Source organism: Bubalus bubalis, chromosome 11 (assembly GCF_019923935.1).
Source record: "Bubalus bubalis isolate 160015118507 breed Murrah chromosome 11, NDDB_SH_1, whole genome shotgun sequence".
In the NCBI taxonomy this organism is placed as follows: Eukaryota; Metazoa; Chordata; class Mammalia; order Artiodactyla; family Bovidae; genus Bubalus; species Bubalus bubalis.
The window spans coordinates 17,217,426-17,242,138 of record NC_059167.1 but is presented as its reverse complement, the minus strand read 5'-3'; the positions used below and the strand labels follow the sequence as shown (position 1 = coordinate 17,242,138).

The window sequence follows — 24,713 nt, the reverse complement described above, 5'->3', positions numbered from 1 at the left end:
TAGTACTCGACAGAGGATATATGCTAAATATTTATCAAATGTGCAAGTGGGTCCATAGCGGAATATCTTGGTCCAGATTTTTAAATGTTGGGGCATGCTCTTAAGACATAGCTGGCTGCTGTTTTTTAAACTTTTGTCGGTTAGTCAAGATGATAATGTTAGCTCCAACTATTTATACTCATCCTATGTTAACATTGCTAATTGTTTCATTTTTAGTTTTTAGTTATAATTTAACTCTAAAAATACTCTTAGAATTAGCTATGGGACTTTTTTCCCCCCTGTTTGACATGAATGGACTTTTCTGTCTTTATTAAGGCACAATATTAATCATTGCTTTTTAACAATTCAGTATATCAGTGACTTGCTGCAGGAGATTTGTCCTAAGACCTTCTGAGCTCTGCCACCTTAACATAATGGTTCTAAGATATTGGTATCTCAGGATTTGTTTAATGACTAACAGTCATTTTTGTAAAAAAAAAAAAAAAATTCTAAGGCAAGATTGCCTTAAATATTTTTACATGGAAAAAAATTTTTTTTCTGCTTTACTGTCTTGAGTAATATCTTTTGTTTTACTTGTAGATTTGATGGTCCTCGAAGATTTGAGGATTTAGGGTCAAGGTGTGAAGGACCGAGACCCAAAGGGCCTCGTTTTGAAGGAAATCGCCCTGATGGGCCAAGACCCAGATATGAAGGTCACCCAGCAGAGGGCACTAAAAGCAAATGGGGAATGATTCCCCGGGGGCCAGCATCTCAGTTCTATATTACCCCCAATACATCCCTCAGCCCTCGACAGAGTGGACCACAGTGGAAAGGCCCCAAACCAACTTTTGGACAGCAACATCAGCAGCAACCTAAGTCACAAGCAGAACCAGGAAACAAAGAACCATTAGCAGACACCAGTAGTAACCAGCAGAAGAATTTTAAAATGCAATCAGCTACATTTCCCATTGCTGCAGATGTAAAGGATGGCAAGGCGGCTCAGTCAAATGAGAATCTAAGCGACTCTCAGCAAGAGCCACCTAAAAGCGAAGTCTCGGAAGGGCCCATAGAGCCTTCTGATTGGGACCAGGATTCTCAAAGTATGGAGACTCAAATGGACAAATCCCAAGCTGTTACTCACCCTGTGCCCCTTGCAAATAAAGCTATACCTTCTCAATCTCCTTTTCCCTCAAAAACAGGGGGGATGGAGGGAGGAACAGCAGTAGCAACATCATCATCACTAACTGCAGATAATGATTTTAAACCTTTGGGTATTGGCCTGCCCCATTCAGAAAACAACCAAGATAAAGGGCTACCTCGGCCAGATAACAGAGACAATAGGTTAGAAGGCAATCAAGGCAGCAGCTCAACTTACAGAGGTCCTGGGCAAAGCAGAATGGAAGACACACGGGATAAAGGACTAGTCAGTAGAGATCGAGGCCAGGCAATCAGCCACGGCCCAGGGTTGGTCAAGCAAGAAGACTTTCGTGATAAAATGATGGGTAGAAGAGAAGACAGTCGAGAGAAGATGAGCAGGGGAGAAGGCAGCCGGGACAGAGGGCTGGTGAGGCCGGGAAGCAGTCGGGAGAAAGTGCCAGGTGGTCTGCAAGGCAGCCAGGACAGAGGTAGAGCTGGCAGCCGAGAAAGGGGACCACCCCGGAGGGCTGGCAGTCAGGAGAGAGGACCCCCTCGAAGACCTGGGAGTAGAGAGAGAGTGCCACCCCGGAGAGCTGGGAGCAGGGAGAGGGGACTGCCTCGAGGGCCTGGTGGTCGGGAGAGGGGACTGGGAAGACCAGAATTTGGTCGTGACAGAGGTCCATTTAGACCAGAACCAGGAGACGGTGGGGAAAAAATGTATCCGTATCACCGAGATGAGCCTCCTAGGGCTCCTTGGAACCATGGAGAAGAGAGAGGGCACGAAGAGTTCCCATTAGATGGTAGAAATGCTCCAATGGAACGAGAAAGACTTGATGATTGGGATAGAGAGAGATACTGGAGAGAATGTGAACATGACTATCAAGATGATACTCTAGATCCGTATAACAGAGAGGACAGGTTTTCAGCCCCATCTCGATCTCATGATGGAGATAGACGAGGCCCATGGTGGGATGACTGGGAGAGAGATCAGGATATGGACGAGGACTACAACAGGGAAATGGACAGGGACATGGACAGGGATGTGGACCGCATCGGAAGACCCGTGGATATGTATGATAGAAATTTGGATAATGAGTGGGACAGAGATTATGGGAGACCACTGGATGAACAAGAATCGCAGTTTCGTGAACGAGATATTCCGTCTCTTCCACCTTTACCACCCCTCCCACCTCTCCCACCTATGGATAGATACCGGGATGATAGATGGAGAGAAGAAAGAAACCGAGACCATGGGTATGATCAAGATTTCCGTGATAGGGGTGAGTTGAGGATCCGAGAGTATCCAGAAAGACGAGATATCTGGCGGGAAAAGCGAGATTATATTCCTGACAGAATGGACTGGGAAAGAGAACGATTGTCAGACAGATGGTACCCATCTGATGTGGATAGACATTCCCCCATGGCGGAACATATGCCTTCACATCATTCTTCTGAAATGATGGGGTCGGATGCAAACTTAGACTCTGACCAAGGCCTTGGAGGGGTAATGGTTCTCAGTCAGAGGCAGCATGAAATCATTCTGAAAGCTGCACAAGAACTGAAAATGCTTCGGTAAGTTGACTACTTAAGATCATTTCTTCTAGAACAAGCCACATGCATACTTCTCTTTTTAAAACGATGATGTGATATATTTGAATGGAATCATTTTAAGTTTTTACCACATAACTTTAATTTTAATTTCTAGTCATTGAGTGCTGTTTTAGGGTAGGATGGCTATTTAGGAACTGTGTTAATTATAAACTTATGTCCTGAAAAATGAAAATTTGGTAGCCATTCCTGACTTTTATAGATATGTTGCTGACACGTCATACCTGTGATTATGTCAAGTTCAGACTTCAACTTTCCAGTACTCTGGGTTTCACAGAGCTCATATGTAAAATCCTTTATTCCCCCCTCTTTGTTACTAGATCTGATAGACTTCATATTTACTAATCTTTGGTATAACTTTGGAAAGTGGTGGAAGGATTTATATTTTTCTCTTTTGAAGCTAAGAATGGTTTACCTGCAAGCAGCCTCAGATTTGTCTAACCATTGATTCTTCCTTTTGGGAATGTTTGATCTTTCATTATAACCAGAAGCAGCTATCTCTGCTTGAGGTTGTTACTTGTTTCTATATAATCAAATATTTTCTTTATGAAATGGAGAATAGAATTTAGATTTCTTGACTCACAATCACCTATGTATAGGTATCTACATAACAGTTCCCATTAGTAGCCGTAATAATAAAGGTTAACATTTATTGCACATTTGCTATATACCAGGGACTGTACTAAGTGCTTTGTATGTACTGATTTATGTAATCCTTATACCAACTATATCTTGAGAGAAGAATTTAGGAGTCACTGACAGATTACAATGAGAAATTACTTTTTGAATAATTTCTTATGAATTAGCAAATTTTTGTAAAAATAAATTAATGGTTCGCTTTTTATATATTCCAGTATATTGTTTCTTTCATTTTTCAATTCTGGTCAATATTTGTGGATTATGACAATTAAAATTATAGCTGAAGCTTTATAACTGGGAAAGTATGATGAGGAAAAATACATATAAAATGAAAGATCAGATGCCTCAGGCAACACAACAAATTTCTGTGGTCTACAGAAGATACACTTTTAAGGGATTTAACTTTTCCACATTGCTCATGAAGATGTAGAAAGCATGTTATGGAACACTTAGCTACTACTGTTTTCACTTTTAAATTATGGATATCTTTAACACCTACTCTGTGCTGGCACTGTGCTGATAATTTACTGTGTTATCGTCTCAATCCTCCTATTTCAAACCCTTATCTTAAAGGACTGCAAAGATAAGTAGTAGTATTCTCGTTTCACTAAGACTCGAGAGAGTACCACTTGGCTACTAGAATTGGTAAACCTAGAATTTGAAGTCTGTCCAACTCTAAAGTCTTTTTTGTTTAAGGAGAACACTAAGCTGATTGATGTTACTCAGCTGCCAAGGTTTCTTCCCTTTTTGAAATTTCCTTTTCATCCATTATTGCTTTGTATAGAAATGCTGGATAAAAGTTACTTCATCATTCCTTTTAAAAAGCTCTTTCTAGGCCACATAATTAAACAAAATATGTGAAATGATGGGTAATAATGGTCACAGTTGAATACAAGTCAGCCATATTGTGTCAGGAAAGTCATAATATGAGTTACATAAGGCAGAAAGTAATCTTTTTCTTACACTTGACCCTTTGTGTTCACTTGGGTCATTACACTTTGCAGAATGGTAGGAAGAAAATTGTAAAAGGTCTGAAGAGGTTGTGGTACATGTTGTTATGTGTTGATTGTGGATGTAAGACAAAGTGAAAGGAATTTGACCAGCCATTTAAAGAGAATCTTGAAGAGTTACATAATTACCCTTTAGGAACATGAAGTGTTGTTTTTAAAGGTATAGGCTAACCGTTGTTCTCACCATATACAAGAGGGGCCTTAAACTAAAATGCCCACAAGAACCAGACAGGTAACTAAAATGAGTGAAAGTGGGCCAGTATAACTCTACTGAGTGTGAGGATTGTAGCAAAGCTCTTCATCTAAGGCTGGCAGCCGCTGCTCCACTGAGTGATTGCTGGCATGTGGGAGTGTAGGCCCAGTGTTTCCAGATTGCAAGTTTGAATTTATATTGAAAAGTATGTATTTTTTTGCTTTGTAAATAGTGTCAACTAGCACAGATTTTTTAAATTGATAATGAACGCCAAATTGTAAAAAGCCTTTTTGTGTGTTCATATATATCCAAATACATTTGGCCCACGTGCCACCATTTTTCAACCGCTTATCTAAAGACTACTGAATGAAAAAAAAATCAGCAAGAGATTTTGGTTGGATGAATGAAAAACATGACAAGTAGGTGAGATACTAAAACAGACTAAAGAGGCAGGTTCTAGAATCGATCCTTTCTAGATCTTCAATAACTTATCATTATTTATAGGTTGTAGATGTCTGATAAGTTAGCTCGTAAAGACAAAAAAGTATTACCCTGGAGATGTTTTATGAGTACTCTATAGAGAGTTTGAAACAAGGTGTTTAGTTTCCTTTTTTGTTTTTCGATATTAATTATAGTTACTTAGGAACGGAGAACACATGCCTTAAATACAATGGCAATTTTATTTGTTTACAGAGAACAGAAAGAACAGCTTCAAAAGATGAAAGACTATGGGTCTGAGCCTCAAATGCCTGACCATCTGCCACCCCAGGATTCAAGATTACAGAATACACCTTCAAGACCTGGATTGTATCCGGTACGGGAAAATAATGTACTCAGAAAAATGAAATGGTTCTTTCTTTGTATGTTTGTATGTCGTTTGATTTTTTGTTGTTGTTGTTGTTTTGCAATAAGTATAATTTTCCTCTGTAAAAAATGAAAATTTTGGAAAAGTGAAAAATATTAATGGTAATGAACCTTTAAGAATCTTAGGAGTATGGTCGGAAGTGTGACAGAAATGCTTTCCCCTTACAGTTTAAGTACACCAAGCACATCAGAACTATGTATATGGCTCTGTGTTCAGAAAACTGTAAAATTTTCTTGGTAATCCTTTTCGTTCAGATAGTCCTGTTTTTCATCTGGACTATGCAAGGATTCCCTGTGAGCCCTGCTCATGTGAGCTTCCTAGCCTCCCTACCTGTTCAAACTCCTAGTCCTTAGCTAAGGAAAGGGATAGAACATCATGCCCCAATTCAGGCAGTGAAGTTATGTTAAAGAGTCACGTGATTAAGTTCTCTGCCAGAACCCTTATGGTCCTGTATTTTGATTGTCTGTTTTCTTGTCTGTCTTGCCTTCTGTCTTATTTTGCCTATTCTTCATAAGGATAGGAACTATGTCTTTTATCTTTGTATTTCTTAGCAAACAGTAGAAGCTCTAGATTATAAATCCACATTTCTGCTTTATTTACTTGATAAATCATAAACATTTTAATGTTTTGCTACATGCTTTATATTTTTGATGCATAACAGTTTATTAAAACTATTCTGTTTCTGTTAGACCTTTGTTTCTAATCTTTTACTCTTATTAACGTAATGTTAATGAATGTCTTTATATCAAATTCATAATAGTTTTAGTATTTTTTTATTGAAGTATAGTTGGTTTACAGTGTTGTGTTAATTTCTGCTGTATAGCAAAGTGATTCATATATCTATGTATATCTGTATGTGTATATATATGTGTACACATACATATGTGCATTTTAAGATGTTCTTCCATGCTGTGGTTTGTCTCAGGATATTGACTAGTATCCTCTGAGCTGTGCATTAGTGCCTTGTTGTTTGCCCATTCTGTATATAAGCTCACATCTGCATTCTTTTTTTCTACAAACCACAATGCATTATGCTTCAAATTCTTATTTTAGGTATCTTCTTAAAAGTACTTTTAAATTCCTAAAGTGGGTCCTTTTAATGACTAAAGAACAAGGACATTTTTAATGATTCCTGTAATGTAGTCAACAGCTCTCTGAAGCTGTGTTGTAGCCTTGGAAGCATCAGCTATTTAATATTTTTGGTAGATTGAATAGCTTAATAAAATGTTACAATATGTTTGGTAGTTTTGATAATTAGTGAACATGACTATTTTCCAGTATTTGTTAATTACATTTCTTGTAAAAAAAAAAAAAAATCCTATTTTTGTTATCTATTTGACTCTTCAGGTTTTTCTTATGAATTTATGGTATAGATATTAATCCTTTCTAATGTAAACACTGTAGGGGTGTTTTGCTTTTCACAAATGTATGTGTTGCTATCACTGGGTACTATGAAGAAAACACTTTTTACTTATAGTCCAAAGAGTTCCTAAGATATGCACAACATGTCTGGACAGCTGTGCTCCAGATACAGTAGCTTTGCCATACAAAGGCATTTTCTAACACAGTTTAAAGTGCCGTAATCTAAAATTTATCTTTAGGTAGTAGTCATTTGTCTTTAACTCTAGCCTGTATTGACCTCTTGTTAAATGATATTCCTAACATATTAGCCAAAATGTAATTTTGCTACTCAAAAAGTTTGGTTTTAAAGCCTAGCCTGTGTATGAGTAAATACGTAAGTAATATGCATTATTGACTTTCCAAGGCCTGAAGTAACCATCAGTGTGTTTGTCAATAGAACAAACAAGGCAGAAACATAGAAATAAATGGATTAAGAGTATTCAAATCAGAGATTACTTGCAAAGATTAAAATAAAATTTGACAATTGGGTTTCAGTATTAAGTAGATAGGACCTATCATCCCAGAGATTCTACTATTTCCGTAATACACATTTCAGTTGACATCCGGTGCTTGTCAGAGAGAATACTCAATGTCCGTTTGGTTTCTTTGTTTTGTCATTTCCCGTCACTGATGTCATGTGTTGCCACAGACAGCTATTGTCAACCAGATGAACTGGATAGAAGTGAGGGAGCTAGCTAGAATTTGTTTCTCTCACTGGAAGTTCAGTATTTTTGTGGAGGAGATAGGTCACTAGAGTGGAGAGAGAGTTTATAGCAGAGATTCTTAAACGAAGTGGTGAACATGAGATCGAGGCCAGGCAATCAGCCACGGCCCAGGGTTGGTTTAGCAGGAAGACTTTCATGATAAAATGATGGGTAGAAGAGAAGACAGTCTAGAAAAGATGAGCAGAGGAGAAGGCAGCCGGGACAGAGGGAGGGAGGAGGTGATAGTTTTGAGGGCAGTTTTTTTTGTCCCTTTTTTAAACCAACCTAATTGAGGTATAATTTGCATACATCTAATTTGTCCATTTTTAAGTGTGTAATTCAGTGATATTTAGTAAATTTACTAAGTTGTGCAGCCATCACCATAATCCAGTTGTGTAACATTTTCATCACCCCAGTAAGGTCCCTTGTGCTAGTTTGCAGTTAATCCTCATTCCTACCCCAGGTCCCAGGCGACAGCTAATCTACATTTTCCAAAGTGGCTGCACCATTTTACATTCTAACTGGAAGTCCTAAGTGTCTTCGTGTTTCTTTATATCCTCGCCATCATTTGTTATTGCTGGTTTTATCAATTATAGCCATTCTATTGGGTATGAAATGGTACTTTATTGTGGTTTTAATTTGCATTTCTCTAATGACTAATGATGTTAAGCGTATTTTCATGGGGGTATTGGCCATTCATACATCTTCTTTGGAAAAATATATGTAAATCTTATGGCCATATTTTTTGATTGTCTTTTAAAAGATTTTTATATTCTCAATATAAGTCCTTTATCAGATATGTGATTTGCATATATTCTCTCCCTGATGGTGTATTTTAAAGTACAGAAAGTTTTGAAGTTTGAATAAGTTCAATGGAGTGAGAACCAGGTTTCTACTGATACGTGAACATATGATGGTATGCTCATTCATTGAGCCATTTACCCTCTTCTCCAGCCTCCAGGGTCCTACAGACCACCGCCTCCTATGGGTAAGCCACCAGGATCAATTGTAAGACCGCCTGCCCCACCAGCAAGATCATCTGTTCCTGTGACCAGGCCACCTATCCCAATACCGCCACCGCCACCCCCTCCTCCTCCTCCACCACCGCCGCCTCCAGTGATAAAGCCACAAACTTCAGCTGTGGAACAAGAACGCTGGGATGAAGATTCTTTCTATGGCCTCTGGGATACAAATGATGAGCAGGGACTGAATTCGGAATTTAAATCTGAACCTGCAGCAATTCCATCTGCTCCAGTGTTACCACCCCCACCTGTCCACCCTTCCATCCCTCCTCCTGGCCCAGTGCCTGTGGGTGTGCCACCCATGTCCAGACCACCACCAGTGCAGCAGACTGTTGATTATGGCCATGGCCGAGGTAGGTAAAAATGGCAAACTTGTACTTAGGATTCGAGAGGAATTGTCAGCTTCAACTTTGGCTTCCTTAAGCTTCACTCTTACTGTGTCTTTATCCTTATTTTTGTTTACCAGACATATCCACTAATAAAGTTGAACAGATACCCTATGGAGAAAGAATAACTCTGCGTCCAGATCCACTACCTGAAAGATCAACTTTTGAAACAGGTAGAGGTCCCGGGGAGATCAGTATTTTTAAACCTTTTCGGACCTATTTATCATATGATTTTCCTTTTGGTAAGATTATCTGGGCCCCCCTTTAATATAGCTAAAGGATTCATAAGTTGAATTTAGGGCAGCAGTTTATACTAGTTCTAAATTTAGATTTGTATTTTTCTGCTTTTATTTCAGGAAAAAAGGGATGTAGTTCTTAACTTTAAATTAATTGTTTTTGCAGAGCATGCAGGCCAACGAGATCGTTATGATAGAGACAGAGATCGTGAGCCTTATTTTGATCGTCAAAGCAATGTCATGGCAGATCATCGAGATTTCAAAAGGGATCGGGAGACACACAGAGATCGAGACCGGGATCGTGGTGTTATTGACTATGACCGGGATCGATTTGACAGAGAACGCCGACCTAGAGATGATAGGTATGCCGTGAAAACTATCTTTGCTGGGTGTGCAAATTACCATATACTTAAGTTCAGCCAAAGTCAGTGTAGTTAAGGGAAATTTAGTAAATGATGTATTTTTCTCATGCATGTGTGTGTATAATTTGGAGAGGGAAGAGTACCAATTTTCAGGAGACTCAATTCTTGAGTTTTGCAAGCTTGAATTTCAGAGAGTTAAATGGGAGATGGAGAAAGGAAAGAGTATTGTCAACAGAGTTGTAATCATTGCTTAGTTAATAGGTAGACAATTAATTTTTGCTGTTTGTGAGCTCTGGATGTGTGCATGCAAGGCAGATCTAAATGGAAAAGCAAAATAAAAATATAAATATTGACTATGAATGGTAATTACCCATAGAGAAAATTGGGCATATAATGGTGTTGCATTATAAGAGACCGCCATATGTTTTTTATTTACCAAAGCACTTCCTGTTAAACTTTCTAGGACTCAGTCATATCGAGACAAAAAAGAGCATTCCTCATCCAGAAGAGGAGGGTTTGATAGGCCTTCCTATGATCGCAAGTCTGACCGACCAGCCTATGAAGGACCGTCCATGTTTGGAGGTAGATTAGTGCCTTACTAACTATAAAGATGCTGAGAATTGAAAACTACAGGAGATGCTTTTGATTGTAGCTGTGGGTTTAAACTTTCAGAGTGAAATACTCAGATTTCTCAGAGATGGCAACATTATCACCAAAAAGAGTCATATGAAATAAAATGTAAATCTCCTTTTTTACATTATTAAAGAAATTTTGGAAGACAGAAACAAAATCACTTACAATCCCACCACCTACCTACCATACCACAGCCATTGTAATTTTATATATTTCCTCTCATTCTCTCTTCACATACATATTAATGAAGCTGTAAACAAAGTCTGCATACAGTTTCTTTATTGTGCTTGTTCTCATTGATACTATACTGTATATAATTTTCTGTATGTAAATCTATTATATTAATGGCTCTATGATAGTTCATCAAGTGAATAAGATGTAAGACTCTTATTTTTGAACACTTAGATTGCTTTTAGTTTTTCACTGTTATAAATTAGACTTAAATAAACTAGCAATTCATACCTATTTATGTGAATAAGTTTTCCTAAGCTGGTGACTCATTCTCATATATATTAACATATATATATATTAGGAGGAGTGGAGAGCATTAAAATTTTAAATTATTACTATATAAATAGTAATCTTGTTCAACTGCTGGCATCCTAGGAGAACGAAGAAGTTACCCAGAGGAGCGAATGCCCCTGCCAGCTCCTTCAATAAGCCACCAGCCACCTCCAGCTCCACGGGTTGAGAAGAAACCTGAATCTAAGAATGTGGATGATATTTTGAAACCACCTGGCCGAGAGAGCAGACCTGAGAGAGTGAGTCCTGTGGGGTTGACTAGTTTTATTGCAAATCAGAAGCTGATAAGAGATCTTTTTAGTATCCTGAACAGAACTTCTGTACTTTTCTGTGACATGGTATTTTATTTTTAATTTTTAAAAACTTATTTTATTGTAGTATAGTTGATATGCAAGGTTGTGTTAATTTCTTCTGTATAGCAAAGTGATTCAGTTACATGTATAGATACATATTTTCATATGCTTTTCCATAGTTTAATCACAGGATATTGAACATAGTCCTCTGTGCTATACAATAGGACCTTATTGTTGTCTGCTGCTGCTGCTGCTAAGTCGCTTCAGTCGTGTCCGACTCTGTGCGACTCCATAGACAGCAGCCCACCAGGCTCCCCTGTCCCTGGGATTCTCCAGGCAAGAACACTGGAGTGGGTTGCCATTTCCTTCTCCAATGCATGAAAGTGAAAAGTGAAAGTGAAGCCGCTCAGTCGTGTCTGACTCCTAGCGACCCCATGGACTGCAGCCTACCAGGCTCCTCCGTCCATGGGATTTTCCAGGCAGGAGTACTGGAGTGGGGTGCCATTGCCTTCTCCTAGTCTGTATATAATAGTTTGCATCTGCTAATCCCAAACTTCAATCTGTCCTCCCCCATTCCCCACCTTGGCAACCACAGGTCTGTTCTCTATGTCTGTTTCTGTACTGTAGATAAATTCATTTGTGTCATATTTTTGATTCCACACATAAGTCATATAATGATGGTATTTGTGTCTTTCTCTTTCTGACTTACTTCACTTAGTAATAATCTCTAGGTCCATCCATGGCATTATTTCATGCTTTTTTATAGCTGAGTAGTGTTCCATTGTGTGTGTGTGTCTTCTTTATCCGTTCATCCATCAGTGAACATTTAGGTTGTCTCCATATGTGACATAGTATTAATATCAGATTCAGGGCATCTTGCCATCTCCAAATCATCATTTCTCATAAACTGCCTGTCCTGTAGAATCTAAGAAATTAGAGCTTAATTGTTGGCAAAAAGAAAGTGTTGATTATTCTCTAATTAAAAAAATTTTTTAAGTGTTAAATTATAGAAAATAATTAAGAAGAAATTAATTGCACTTTGAAGAAGGGGAAAGAGGATTTGGTCTTATGGTGTGTGGAATTTAAAGGAAGAATTAGGAGAACTTGATTAGTTTAGACTTACTTTCCTGGTGACCTCCATTTATATATAGAGAGAGATACATAGATATCTATCTGTCTGTCTATCTGTATATCTATATATATACACACACATTCTTACATTTAACCTGTATTGCAAAATAATTAGATTCCATTTAAATAAACTGATACTGGGATTTCTATCAGAGGTTTGACTCCATGTATGTATGTATGTCACTGTTTTAAAGTCTATTTCATCTATTATTGGTATAGTTACTCCAGCTTTCCTGTGGTTGCTGATACCTTTTTCCATCCTTTTAATTTCAATCTGTTTGTGTCTTTTCAGTCTGAGATATGTTCCTTCTAAACAGCATATAGTTTAGATCATGTTTTTTTGCTTCTTAATTGGACTGCTTAAATCCATTCGTGTGTAATGTTGTTACTGATGTAGATGGCTCAAGTGCCCGGTGGTTAGGATTCAATACTTTTGACTGCTGTGGCCCAGGTTCAGTCCCTGGTTGGGGAACTGAGGTCCTGCAAGCCACACAGCAGGGCCATCAAAAAAAAGAAAGATATGGATTGCTTAATTCCATTCCTGGCTTGCTCAGCTGTATTGAAGTACAGTTGGTTTTTGTATATTGATTGTATATTGCTCCACATTGCTGAACTCATTTATTGGTTCTAATAGATTTTTAGTGGATTCCTTGGAAGTTTTCCTGTATGTGAGATGATATAATCTTGCAGATGGAGATGGTTTTACTTCTTACTTTTCAGTCTGGATGCCTCTTTTCTTTTCTTGCGTAGTTGTTCAGTGTTGAATCGATGTGGTGAGAGTGGGCATCCTTGTTTTATTCCTGAACTTAGAAAACTTTCAGTCTTTCACCATTAAGTACTGTGCTAGCTGTCCATTTTCGTTTGATGTCCTTTATCGAGTCAAGGAGGTTCCCTTCCATTTCTAATTTGGTAAATGTTCTTATCATGAAAGGATGTTGGATTTTGTTAAACACTTTCCCTGCATTGGGAATTTTGGGGTTTTATTGTATTGATATATTATTACATTAACAGATTTTAGATATTAATTGGTATCTCTGGGATAAATCCTACTTGATTATGCTGTTTAATTCTTTTTATATGTTGCTGGATTCAATTTGGTAATATTTTGTTGTGAAGTTTTATATCCATATTCATAAGAGATATCAAATTTTCTTGTGACGTCTTTGTCTGGTTTTGGTATCAGACTATATGCTGGTTTGAAATACTGGCCTCATAAAATAAGTTGGAAATTGTTCTTTCTTATTCTATTTTTTTTTTTTTTTCCCTGAAAGTGTGAAGAGTTGGTATTTTTTTAAATGTTTGTTGGAATGCAGTGAGGAAGCCATCTGGGCCTGGGTGTTTCTTGTTGGCAGTTTTTTGACTACTGATTAGGTCTCTTCACTTGTCCTAAGTTTGTCCAGGTTATCTATTCTTCTTGAGACCATTTCAGTAGCTTGTGTCTCTCTTAAGAATTTGTCCATTTTGTCTGAGTTATCTAGTTTGTTGGTATTCGGTTTCATAGTAGTCCTTTATAACCCTTTTAAAATTTTTGTAAGGATGGCACTCATGTCCTCTCTTTTTTTCTGATTCTAGTAATTTGAATCCTATCTCTTTTTTCTTAGTTTAGCTAAAGGTTTGTCAATTTTGTTTTGCTCTTTTCAGAGAACTACCTTTCGGTTCCAGTGATGTTTCTTTAATTTTCTGTTCTCTATTTTAATAACCTCTGCTCTAATATTATTTCCTTCCTTCTTGCTTTATGTTTAGTTTAGTTTGTTTAGTTTGTTAGTACTAAACATTTGTTAGTTGGTTTAGTTTGTTCTTCCATTTTCTTATGTTGTGTCTTCATTTTTGTTAATCTCAAAGTATTTTCTGATTTTTGTTTTGATTTCTTCTTTGATCTATTGGTTATTTAAGAGTATGGTGTTTCATTTTTACATTTTCCCAAACTTTTAAATTTCTTTCCATTGTGGCCAGGGATATGCTTTGTATTATTCCTGTCCTCTCAAATGTGTTAAGGTTTATTTCATGGCCTATGGTATGGTCTCTCCTGGCGAATATTAGGTCATTGTTAACTCTAATATCAATTCATTGTGGAAAAAAAAACAACTAAGTGATTTTTTTTTTTATTTGTGTTTCAGATTGTTGTTATAATGAGAGGATTGCCAGGCAGTGGAAAGACACATGTTGCAAAACTTATTCGAGTGAGTATGGAAAAGTGAAAGCATCACTTGCTTTTGTTAGCCATTTGCCTTCTTAACAAGCAACATGATGTTGACACAGGTATTTCCTGTTTGATCCGCTCTAGTTGGCCCAGGTGGGTGCTGTCTCATTTTGATCTGCTTAGACAGATACTTTTGCCCCAGCTTGATTTGAAACCGCAAGAAGATTGTGTGGTATTTAACCATAAGAAAAAGCTTTGTGCACATTTATTAATTTATTCCATAAATTCTTTTTAACTTTCTTGAATATCTGATACTTAGGATAAGGAGGTAGAATTCGGAGGACCTGCACCCAGAGTTCTAAGCCTGGATGATTACTTCATCACTGAAGTAGAAAAAGAAGAAAAAGATCCAGATTCTGGAAAGAAAGTGAAAAAGAAGGTACACTATATTCCTCTCAGATTACATCCTAATTCATAAATAGTATTGAAAGCATGTTCAGAGAGAAATTATTGACTTTTTTGAACACAAACTTCAGTGCTCAGGTGTGAAGGAAAAGACTACACCTGAGAAAGAAGGAAAGTTGTCTTTATCCAAATGCTAACTAGGGAAGAGATGTAAGGTGATTCCTGCTTTTGCTAACTCTGTATCTCTTTTGTGGGGAATCTTAGGTAATGGAATATGAATATGAAGCTGAGATGGAAGAAACGTACCGTACCAGCATGTTCAAAACTTTCAAAAAGACTCTGGATGATGGCTTTTTCCCTTTCATCATCCTGGACGCCATCAATGACAGAGTTAGACATTTTGACCAGTTTTGGAGTGCAGCAAAAACCAAGGGATTTGAGGTATAGATTTAAAGAACTTTAGAGTATTTTGTGTTATCATGTAAGTCTTGCATTTGTTTGCTTAATCATTATTCATTTCTTCTTAGGTGTATTTGGCTGAAATGAGTGCAGATAACCAGACTTGTGGCAAGAGGAATATTCATGGACGAAAGCTTAAAGAAATAAATAAGGTGATCATTATTATTTTTTTTTTTTTTTAAGAAAACATAGAGGGCATGCATGGTCTCTTGGTCTTTCTTTGAGTAGCTTCCAGAGATAACTTGAGCTCCTGAATCTTCCAATTAGATGGCTGATCACTGGGAAGCTGCACCTCGTCATATGATGCGTCTGGACATTCGTTCTTTGTTGCAGGATGCCGCTATTGAAGAGGTGAGTGTCCTTTGGCTCGAAAGCAGTGCAGAAGCCACCTTTTTCTCCACCATTTTTACTTTGAAAAAATTTTTAATTACAGAAAAGCTGCATGATTAGTATAAGAATACCTGCATGACTTTTCATTGAGATTCACTGATTGTTAACATTTTGTCACATTTTTCTCTATTAGATTTCTTCTGTTTTTTCTTGTTGTTACTGTTACTACTATTCCTATTACTGTGAAACCATTTGAGAGTAAAAATGCAGACCTCATAAACCCTTTATCCCCTAAGTATTTCAGAAGACACCTCCCAAGAGCAAGGGCATTCTCTTACAGAAGTAGAAATCTCAGTTATCAAATTCAAGAAATTTAACATTTGATAAGATCCCATATTGGTGCTGCTGCTGCTAAGTCGCTTCAGTCGTGTCCAACTCTGTGCGACCCCATAGATGGCAGCCCACCAGGCTCCGCCGTCCCTGGGATTCTCCAGACAAGAACACTGGAGTGGGTTGCCATTTCCTTCTCCAGTGTATGAAAGTGAAAAGTGAAAGTGAAGTCGCTCAGTCGTGTCCGACTCTTAGCGACCCCATGGACTGCAGCCCACCAGGCTCCTCCATCCATGGGATTCTCCAGGCAAGAGTACTGGAGTGGGGTGCCATTGCCTTCTCCGAAGATCCCATATTAGGTAATATAAATCTCTTGAATTCTTTCATGTACAGTCCATAGTCATATTTCACCAGTTGTTTCTGTAATGTGCTTTATAGCAGTTTCTTAAAATCCAGGATCCAATCCTTTAATAGAAAAAATAGTTTCTCATCTATGTCACTGTCATGAAAGACAAAGAAATCTTGCAGCATATTGGTCAGTTAACTGTTCTGTTAGCTCCCATCATTGTGGGTTTGTCATGATTAGCTTTAGGTTAAACGTTAGCAGGAATGCTACATAAGTGACGTGTTCTTAGTGCATCATATCAGGAGTCATATGATGTCAACTTATTTTATTATTGTTGATTAAAATGTTGATCACTTGGTTTTGGTGATATCTTCAAAGTTTTCTACACTTTTCTCTTTGTAATAAGTGATCTGTAGGGAGATACTTTGGAACTGTTAATATCCTGTTCCCTGACAGATTTTCACAGATTGATAATTCTTATCTAAATCAATTATTTGTTTAGTAGAAATAAATCTTTATCATGGAAAAGGAGAGCTCTTTCTCTTTTAATCAGTTATATACCTCTGCTTTTTTGACTTCTTCCTGTGAATGAGAGTTATCGATACTCAGTGTTTCCACTGTATTTTTATGTGTTTTTGCCTCCCATGCCACTTGTCAACCCATTTCCTTCTGGCTTCTGTCCCAGCCATTCTCTAGAGACTCTCTCACCAGAGAGTTTCATGACAGTGAACAATTCTCACTTCTGTTGCATAATTTTGCTGCCACATGTGACTGTGTCCACCTTGAAAACATTTTTTCTCGGCTTCTGTGAGTCTGCCCTCTCCTGATTTTCTTCTTGCATCTCAGGTCATGATGCAAGTCTCCTTTCCTGGCTTCTCTTGCTATCCAGTCCTTAAATGTTGGAATTCTTTAGGGCTATATCCCAGGCTCTGCTTTCAGTCTGCACATTCTGTGTAGATAGTCTTTCTGGTACCTTGAATTGCCTCTTATATGCCCTTAATATTAAATTGTAAAGCTTGGAATGAATTTTATCACTATCTTAACAGTAATTATATCTGAGTGGAGAGGTTATGGGTGATTTTTACAATTCTACTATTATTTTTCAAATTTTGTACCAAAAGATATGTATTACTATTACCTTAAAATACCTCAAACCCAACCTATTCAATGTATAATTCATCCAAACCTGTTCCTCTTCTAATAATATCTTATTTAGTAACGAGACCCATCAATCACTAAGTTGCTGAAACCCTGACTCTTTTACTGTCCATTATTTTTGACTCCCTTTATACCGCTGTTTGACTCTCTCCCTCCATGTAGTCAGTCTATACAGTCTATAAATTTTGTCAGTTTTATCTTATAAATACTTCTGTAGTCTATCTACTCTCTATTTGCATTGCTGCTATTCTGGGCCAAGCTCTCATCCTGACTTCTTACTATACCCTTTCTTACATTTTGAGATTTGAATTATACGTGTTTTACGTGATTGAAAAAATACTTACTAAAGGTTTTCAAAAGAAATCCTAGTAATCTATAGCCATTCAAAACAGGTAACCATCAACTTAGATCATTATATTCAACTTCACAGGAAATTATAAAGATAGATATCCCAGGAAAATGAAAGGCAGGAATATCATCTTGTCTGTCAGTTCTGTTTCAAAGTTTAGGGTATTAGAAATTTCCTAGTATGTAACAGTGAGTCTGTGCATCTTGCTCTGGGCAACTGTGCTCATTTCAGATCTCAGTGAGGGACTCAACATTTTCCTGAATGTTAACTCAGCCTATTTTATGTGTGATTATTGTGGTGGTGTAGGTGGAGATGGAAGATTTTGATGCAAATATTGAAGAACAGAAGGATGAAAAGAAAGATACAGAGGAAGAGGAAAGCGAACTGGTAGGAGACAGAACAACCACTTTGAACAAAGTGTCTCTTTATTAAAATTCTTAAGGGTTTAAATTCATCTCTGTGGTCAGATTACTATTGTTGATATGCACCTTAATGGTAAAAGTTTCCAGAATCATCTTCATGGAGACTTTTGGATACTTTTTATTTTTACCCCGACCAAAGGAAAAGAACCCTCTACTGTGTTGTTAACAAGAAAATTTTAAGAATGCTAAGAAACGTACCCTTGTATTCAGTCAACTATTTGTGGGTGGCTCTAGGGGAATATACTTTTTAAGAAAATCAATTACATATGAAAGAGCATTTTTACATTCCAGCAAATACATGGTACAGCCTATCCAACTTATGCATAATTGTCTCTTCCTTGCTCTAAGAGCTCATAACTGAGTTTCTATAAACTGAGGCAGAAGAACTTATTGAATGAGGAGGCAGAGGGTTGCCACTGACTCCCGGATTTGTTCTTCCGCATTTTATCCTATTAAGTGATGGGGAAAATGATTTGACTGTGTAGGCAATGCATTTTGCTTAGGCTAATTAAAGGCTTACGTAAGTGTGAATTCAGAGTTCCCGTGTACCTACTGTAAATGCTTTTGATCACACCTCTGTTGTGATGTCTGCCTTACCCTGTCATTCAAGAGTATGTGACTTCCAGACTTATGTTATTTTCAGTGTTTGCTAATGCGGTACAGAGATTAGCAATGCCTTGAAATAGTGTTGCTTTTTTAATTCAAAATATTATTTGTTTTATTTAATACTTCAGCCCTTGCTAAAGTTGCTTTTCATATTCTTCTGAAAATGTACAAAGTGAGAACCCCGATTCCTCCCCCTAGAGAATACATGCTAAGAAGTGGTTTCATCACCCCATGTGTGTTATAGAGGACTCTGGATAGAAACTGTGTGTTTGCATAGAGATGGTGTCAACCTCTACATTCCTAGATTTCGTATGCGGATTAAAAAATAAGCTTTAAAGTTAATGGCATTTGAGTCTCAGTATGTTTTTTTTTCCTTTAAACAAAGTCTTTTTATTTAATTAGATTGTATTTTAACATACATGATCTAAGGTGTAGGTAGGAAATTCACTTAAAGGTCCACGCTGTCCTGGAATATGGCTAATGACAAGTTTAGTTACTTGCAGCGTGCATACTAGAAAGCCATCATATGAGAAGCCTATAATGTCAGCTCTCTGAAACTCTGTCTTCCTTTGTAGAGATTTCAGTTCAGGATATGGTTCATAACATCTGACTTGCTTAGGTGTAGGTCAAAACTTGGAACTTTTAATTGAATGTACTATTATTTTTCAAAGTGAAACACACTGTAATACAATATTTTTTCACCAGAAACATGGCATTGAAACTTGAGAGCTCTACCCTGCTGAACTCTCTCTTTTATTTCCAAGTAACCTAATGTTTCATAGAGTGAGAAGATGATTTTAAGTTTTAAGGAAGAAAAGGGTAGTTCCAGCAGGGAGAGCTTAACATACTCATTTTACTTAACCTTTATGTTATAAAACTTCTCTTAACCTTTTTTCAAAATGCAGAATCCAGATCTCCTATTGTTGGGTTCTATTCCAGGAGTAAAAGATTCTTGGAAAATTTTAATAAAAGGGTTAAGAGCAAGTCTCTTGTCATTCAGACCATTTTAATGGAATTTTCACTCAACTTTGCTTTCTACTCTGTACTGATTACTACAGCTGTGTGAAATCCATACTTTTCTTGGTCAAGAGACTCCTTTGGGGGGATCATTGGTATGATATTTTGTCTTTTTTAATGCCTCAGTGGACCTTGTAGATATGACTCAGAATTTTAAAATATATTATTCTAGTGACACTTAAGGTTTTTAGATGATTTTTGAGATATAACAGTACAGATTCCATCAGTACCAAACTTTTAGCACCATCATGTCAACCTTTGTCTTTTGTTTGTTATTGAAAATGTATTTGGAAAAGATAATATAATTTATAATCTGAAATACTACCTAATTAGTTGAAGTTGAATTGTTAGTCTGGCTTAAAGACTACAAATGTATAAAACCTGTTGATTTCCTGGAAGATTGATAATGCTCTAGTAAACTCTTACACAGAAGCTGTTGTCATGAACTGTTCAACATACTTTCCAGCTTTACCTGTGTGTCAGTCTATTCTGTGAACTTCAGCATTCCCAATAGTAGAAAGATTCTTAAAAGAAGATGCTGACACCTTTGATGAATCTGTCCTATATAATAAGTCCTAATATTAAAGTTCTGTATGTAAAGATCTAATAGAGAAGAACATAGTCCAAATGAAGTGAAACCTGTTTTACTTCAGTGAATTATATGGAAATTAATTATAAATCAGTGAATTATATGGAAAAGGCATACATTTGCTAGGCAAATAAACTGAAAGGCTTTACTGCATAGTTAAATAGGTACATTGGGAAATTTGCAAATCTTTATAGGACTTTGAAATAAACCACTCAGTTATTTTACAAAATAAGACATAAATTGCCTGTGGAGATTTCTGGTTTTTCATATAATAGAAAAAGTGTAATTTTTAAAAAATATCAGAAATAATCTAGCCTCCAATTGACGAAAAAGTAATACTCTGAAATAGATTCAGTAAAATTAGTCTTTGTAAGATCTAAGTGGTAAATGGATTGAATCATTTTAAAATGAGGTTGAATTTAATAATTGTGTATCTAAAATTACACTGGAATACAAAGTAACTGTCTTGAAGAATACTCCTTGGACCTCATGGCTACTATCACTTAATAATAGCAATTGTATTTAGAAACGACCTGGCTAGGATGATAAGCTCTCTGCTACTCTGAAGGGTAGTATTTAGCATAGTAACCACCATAGTAGTAGCATAGTAACCACCAGACATTCTTACTGTATTTGCTATACAGCTGTTTTTCAGACTACAGTTGTGTGTCCTGAACTGTAGTTGCCTCAAAGCGCCTTCATGATACTATGCTAAAGTGCCTGTCCTCAAATCTGGGTAGTGAAGTTCGTGAATTTGGTAATTCAGTTTCTTCAGAGATAATGAGACTGTTTTCCCTAAGGATATATTTATAAATAGTGAGTGGAAACTGAATCCATTCCCAGTTGTAATGCTTTTCCAATTCAAAAGTGATATGCATGTATGTGTCTCTTTCTAACCCTTCGAGCTTCTCTCTGTGTACGATTTAGGGTTACATTCCGAAAAGCAAATGGGAGATGGACACATCTGAGGCAAAGCTAGGTGGGTATTTCCTTTTTCCTGTTTTTATATGTGATACCTGATGGTAATGGTCATAGATCTTTCTGCTGTAAGAAGAACAAGTTCCCCCAAATCTCTGCTTAAACAAAAATTTTAGGCCTACCTTACTACATCCTCAGTCTGTTTTGCTGACTTTCATTTTATATATTGTGACAGAGTAAATGCAAATATGTGATAAATTTAGTAATAAAATATTGTCACTTCTAAAATCCATTCATTTATATTAATCAGAAATGTTGGTATAGATGAGATTTCTACCTTTATAAAAAAATATTTAACTGCAGTTCAAAATTGAGGTGGATTATGAATATTTTGGATAATAGTGATAGTAAAAATAATAAATATTGAAGTTTAAAAATTAATTAAAAAGCAGTTATTTTCTTTGTATAATAAAAGTTTGTAAGTGGGGGAGGTAGAGATATAATTTAGGTTTTTGAGGAGCCTGGTTTGTAAGTTTCCATTAAAATTTTCCTCCAGCTGGTCTTTAGTGCAGGTTACAAGGTAAACTGGTGAAAATTATTGTCTAAATAAAAAATTGGAGTTGCTTAATGTGAGGTTCTTTGTCAAGTAGAAAATCACATATATCCAATGGATTTTCCACCAGTATTTTATGGTAATATTACATAACTTTTTAAAAAATCTTGCCTAAAGAGAACCATTTAATATGTTGATTAAGATGTATTAGTAAATAATTTAAGCTGGTGATATAAGATTTTTTTATTTTATTTATTTTTTATTTTTTTATAAGATTTTTTAAAAAGCTGGACCATGCTACTGTATGAAGTATGACTGTTGGTCTCTGCATTTCTCTTCTGTAATTATGCTGTAACCCCCAGAGCTGAAGTAACCATAGAAACATACCTTAAATTTATAGAACAAATTTGAATAATTTAGCTGCTTCACTGTTTGGGATATACTATCTGTGTTTCTGACATCAGAGGGCTGCATTTTACACACAGTTGCATAGACTGTGCCTTTTATTGTGCCCAGTTGGTCATGTGAGCCATTGATGTTGACCAGATCTAATGTTAAAAGATAATTCTGTAAACAGTAGTATTACCATATTGTTGGGATAGATGCTTTGTTGCAAAGTCTAGAATTTTCTAGTGTACGGCATGTGAAAATTTTATGTGGTGGTTATTGACATATTCTTCCATTCGTCCTTCCTCTGTGGGAAATCCATTTTAATAATAACCAACTGTCTCCTTCCCTGAACTTTTAAAGCATTCGAAAGTGCTTACATGCAATTAAGTATGTAGGAAAATAATAACAACAAATTAGTTTTAAATAATAATGCTGTAAATATGTTTATTTTAACATTAGTTTAAATCTGAAGTTCTGTACTTATAGAATAACCTATAAGACTGTAAGATCATTTTCCTCTTTCCTGCTTTTCTAAGTAGTGATTATCTTTTGGGGCAAAGAGAAATGGTAATTAAAGAGATATGGGAATTATACAATATTTTAGCTAGGCATATAATCTTCAAGAGGCCTTTGTAATATATTATCTAGGATAATGCTTTTTTTAACTTGAGCCGGTCCACACTCTTACTTTCCTTTCTAATATCTAAAGAGAAAGGAAAATGTAATTTAGTTAACGATGATTATCCAAGATAATATGACATTAATCTTGATATCACTTTCCAGAAAAAATTCTGGCTGGTCTGCTATTTGCTTCTCAGAAAATACATTTAATGCAAATTCAGTCCATTTTAGGTTTTTTTTTTTTTTGGCTGTGAGGCTTGTGGGATCTTAGCCTCCTGACCAGGGATCAAATCTGCACCGCCTGTATTGGGAGGCCAAGTCTCAACCACTGGACTGCCAGAGAAGTCCCACAGATGCAGTCCATTTTAAAGACAATGCCAGAAATAGAGTTGTTAAATAAACCATTTCAGGTAAAGGCACTGAAGATCTAGTAATGAAGCTAGGAAATAAGTTCTTAAATGTTTGCAGTTGGGTTTTTGTTTGTGACAGTGATGTTCCATCTAATGACTCGCCTCTTACACCACCTTGTTATCTTGAGAGCTAAATCATCTGTCGAGGAAGGAGTGTGAGCCTTCCTGAAAGTACTCCTTTGATATTGGTCCATGGAGCCAATTGAGAAGAAGAGCCTAAAGCATGAGGCTCTGTTCTTTTTTGTCACCTTCCTTATCATAACAAATTCAATAGATTTGACTACCAGGTACAACTCTATTTTATCAACATTTCTTAAATATCTCTTGGTAACATGATTATGCTGGGTGGACACGTGGTGGCATGTATTGAGCTAGACAAGCTGAATCTGTAACTGAGAAATTTTGACTTACAGATGAATTGGCCAGTGAGAAAGTATTCACTTACTTGTAATCTTTCAAGCAACTGTTAAATCTTATTGTTGAGTCTTGATCTGTGTTCATTAAGTATAGTATTCAGTTCAGCCTGTGTGTGTGTGTGTGTGTGTGTGTGTGTGTGTGTGTGTGTTAAAGTAGAAGCAGTGTGATTTTAGGAAAATTCAGAACTAGCCTGAGTTGCATCTGGCTTGGCTGTCATGGAATTGTTGAGGACTATCTGTGACCCACTCTCAGGAGCACTTTGCTTCTTTTCCAGCTGGGACACAAGCACCCTAAGGCAAGGGTGGTTGATACATGCCACATCCCATGCTAGGATTCAGCATTCAAGCTGCTTAAATTCCACTGACATGATTTTGGTTTCTCAAACAGTGAAAAACCAAAAGTATACTTGAGACTGTTGTCATCCTAATTTAGGTTTCTTCATATAGCTTACTTTTGCTTTTCTCATCTGAGCGTCATTTGTCTCCGTTTATGAGTTACTGTGTACTGGCCTTCTACATGTCAGGCAGTTTCATCTCTTCCCAGTTGGAATGTAATTATTATTTTGTATAGGCACGTAACCCTTGTGTGTTCACCATGAGCAAATTTTCAGAAATATCATTTATGTTTAGAAAACATATAGATGTATCTAAAATTTTTTTTCTGTTTTGCTATATATAATATACTGTTTTGAAGATGTGGTAAAATTCTATGACATGCAGAGTTGGATATTTAAACTTTCATCTTCATCTTCAAACTTCATCTTTTGAAATTCAAACCTCTGAAAATCATTAGTATGAGTGTATTGGATACCAGTCGTCTTCTGTAACTAACAAATACCCCAGATTCCTTTTCCCTCACCTTATGCCATACATCTGTGTGTTTGAGTTTCCAGGATGCCATGTGGAGGAGGTATGAACCTTTCTTCAGCTCCAAGAAGGAAACTTTAAACTTGTTGTGTACAATAAAATTTCAAATTAAACATTACAAGCAAGGGTGTTCAGACTAGAAATACATACTCTTCTGAACTTCCGTGTTACAAATGTGAAACTCCTGGTGTGTAACTCCTGTCATACACCCAGTGTATGAGGAAGAGTTCTTGTAGTTTTCACACTGTCCTTCTGTAATTGCTGCC

At 36.7% G+C, this 24,713-nt stretch overlaps 1 protein-coding gene across 2 annotated transcripts in view; it reads left to right on the top strand.

Annotated features, from left to right (window-relative positions):
• The window catches only part of YLPM1 (YLP motif containing 1), a 64,234-nt gene that overhangs the window by 32,140 nt on the left and 7,381 nt on the right, over window positions 1-24,713 (top strand). Inside the window, exons 5-18 of one of the 2 annotated variants that reach the window (XM_006053874.4) lie at window positions 580-2,688; window positions 5,260-5,380; window positions 8,491-8,911; window positions 9,025-9,117; window positions 9,347-9,542; window positions 10,006-10,124; window positions 10,782-10,936; window positions 14,239-14,301; window positions 14,581-14,700; window positions 14,931-15,107; window positions 15,194-15,277; window positions 15,393-15,476; window positions 17,945-18,025; window positions 21,200-21,251. In XM_006053874.4, coding sequence (XP_006053936.4) covers window positions 580-2,688; window positions 5,260-5,380; window positions 8,491-8,911; window positions 9,025-9,117; window positions 9,347-9,542; window positions 10,006-10,124; window positions 10,782-10,936; window positions 14,239-14,301; window positions 14,581-14,700; window positions 14,931-15,107; window positions 15,194-15,277; window positions 15,393-15,476; window positions 17,945-18,025; window positions 21,200-21,251 — 3,875 coding nt within the window. The remainder of the gene's footprint in view (window positions 1-579; window positions 2,689-5,259; window positions 5,381-8,490; window positions 8,912-9,024; window positions 9,118-9,346; window positions 9,543-10,005; window positions 10,125-10,781; window positions 10,937-14,238; window positions 14,302-14,580; window positions 14,701-14,930; window positions 15,108-15,193; window positions 15,278-15,392; window positions 15,477-17,944; window positions 18,026-21,199; window positions 21,252-24,713) is intronic. The other variant, XR_006542630.2, reaches the window with a different exon arrangement.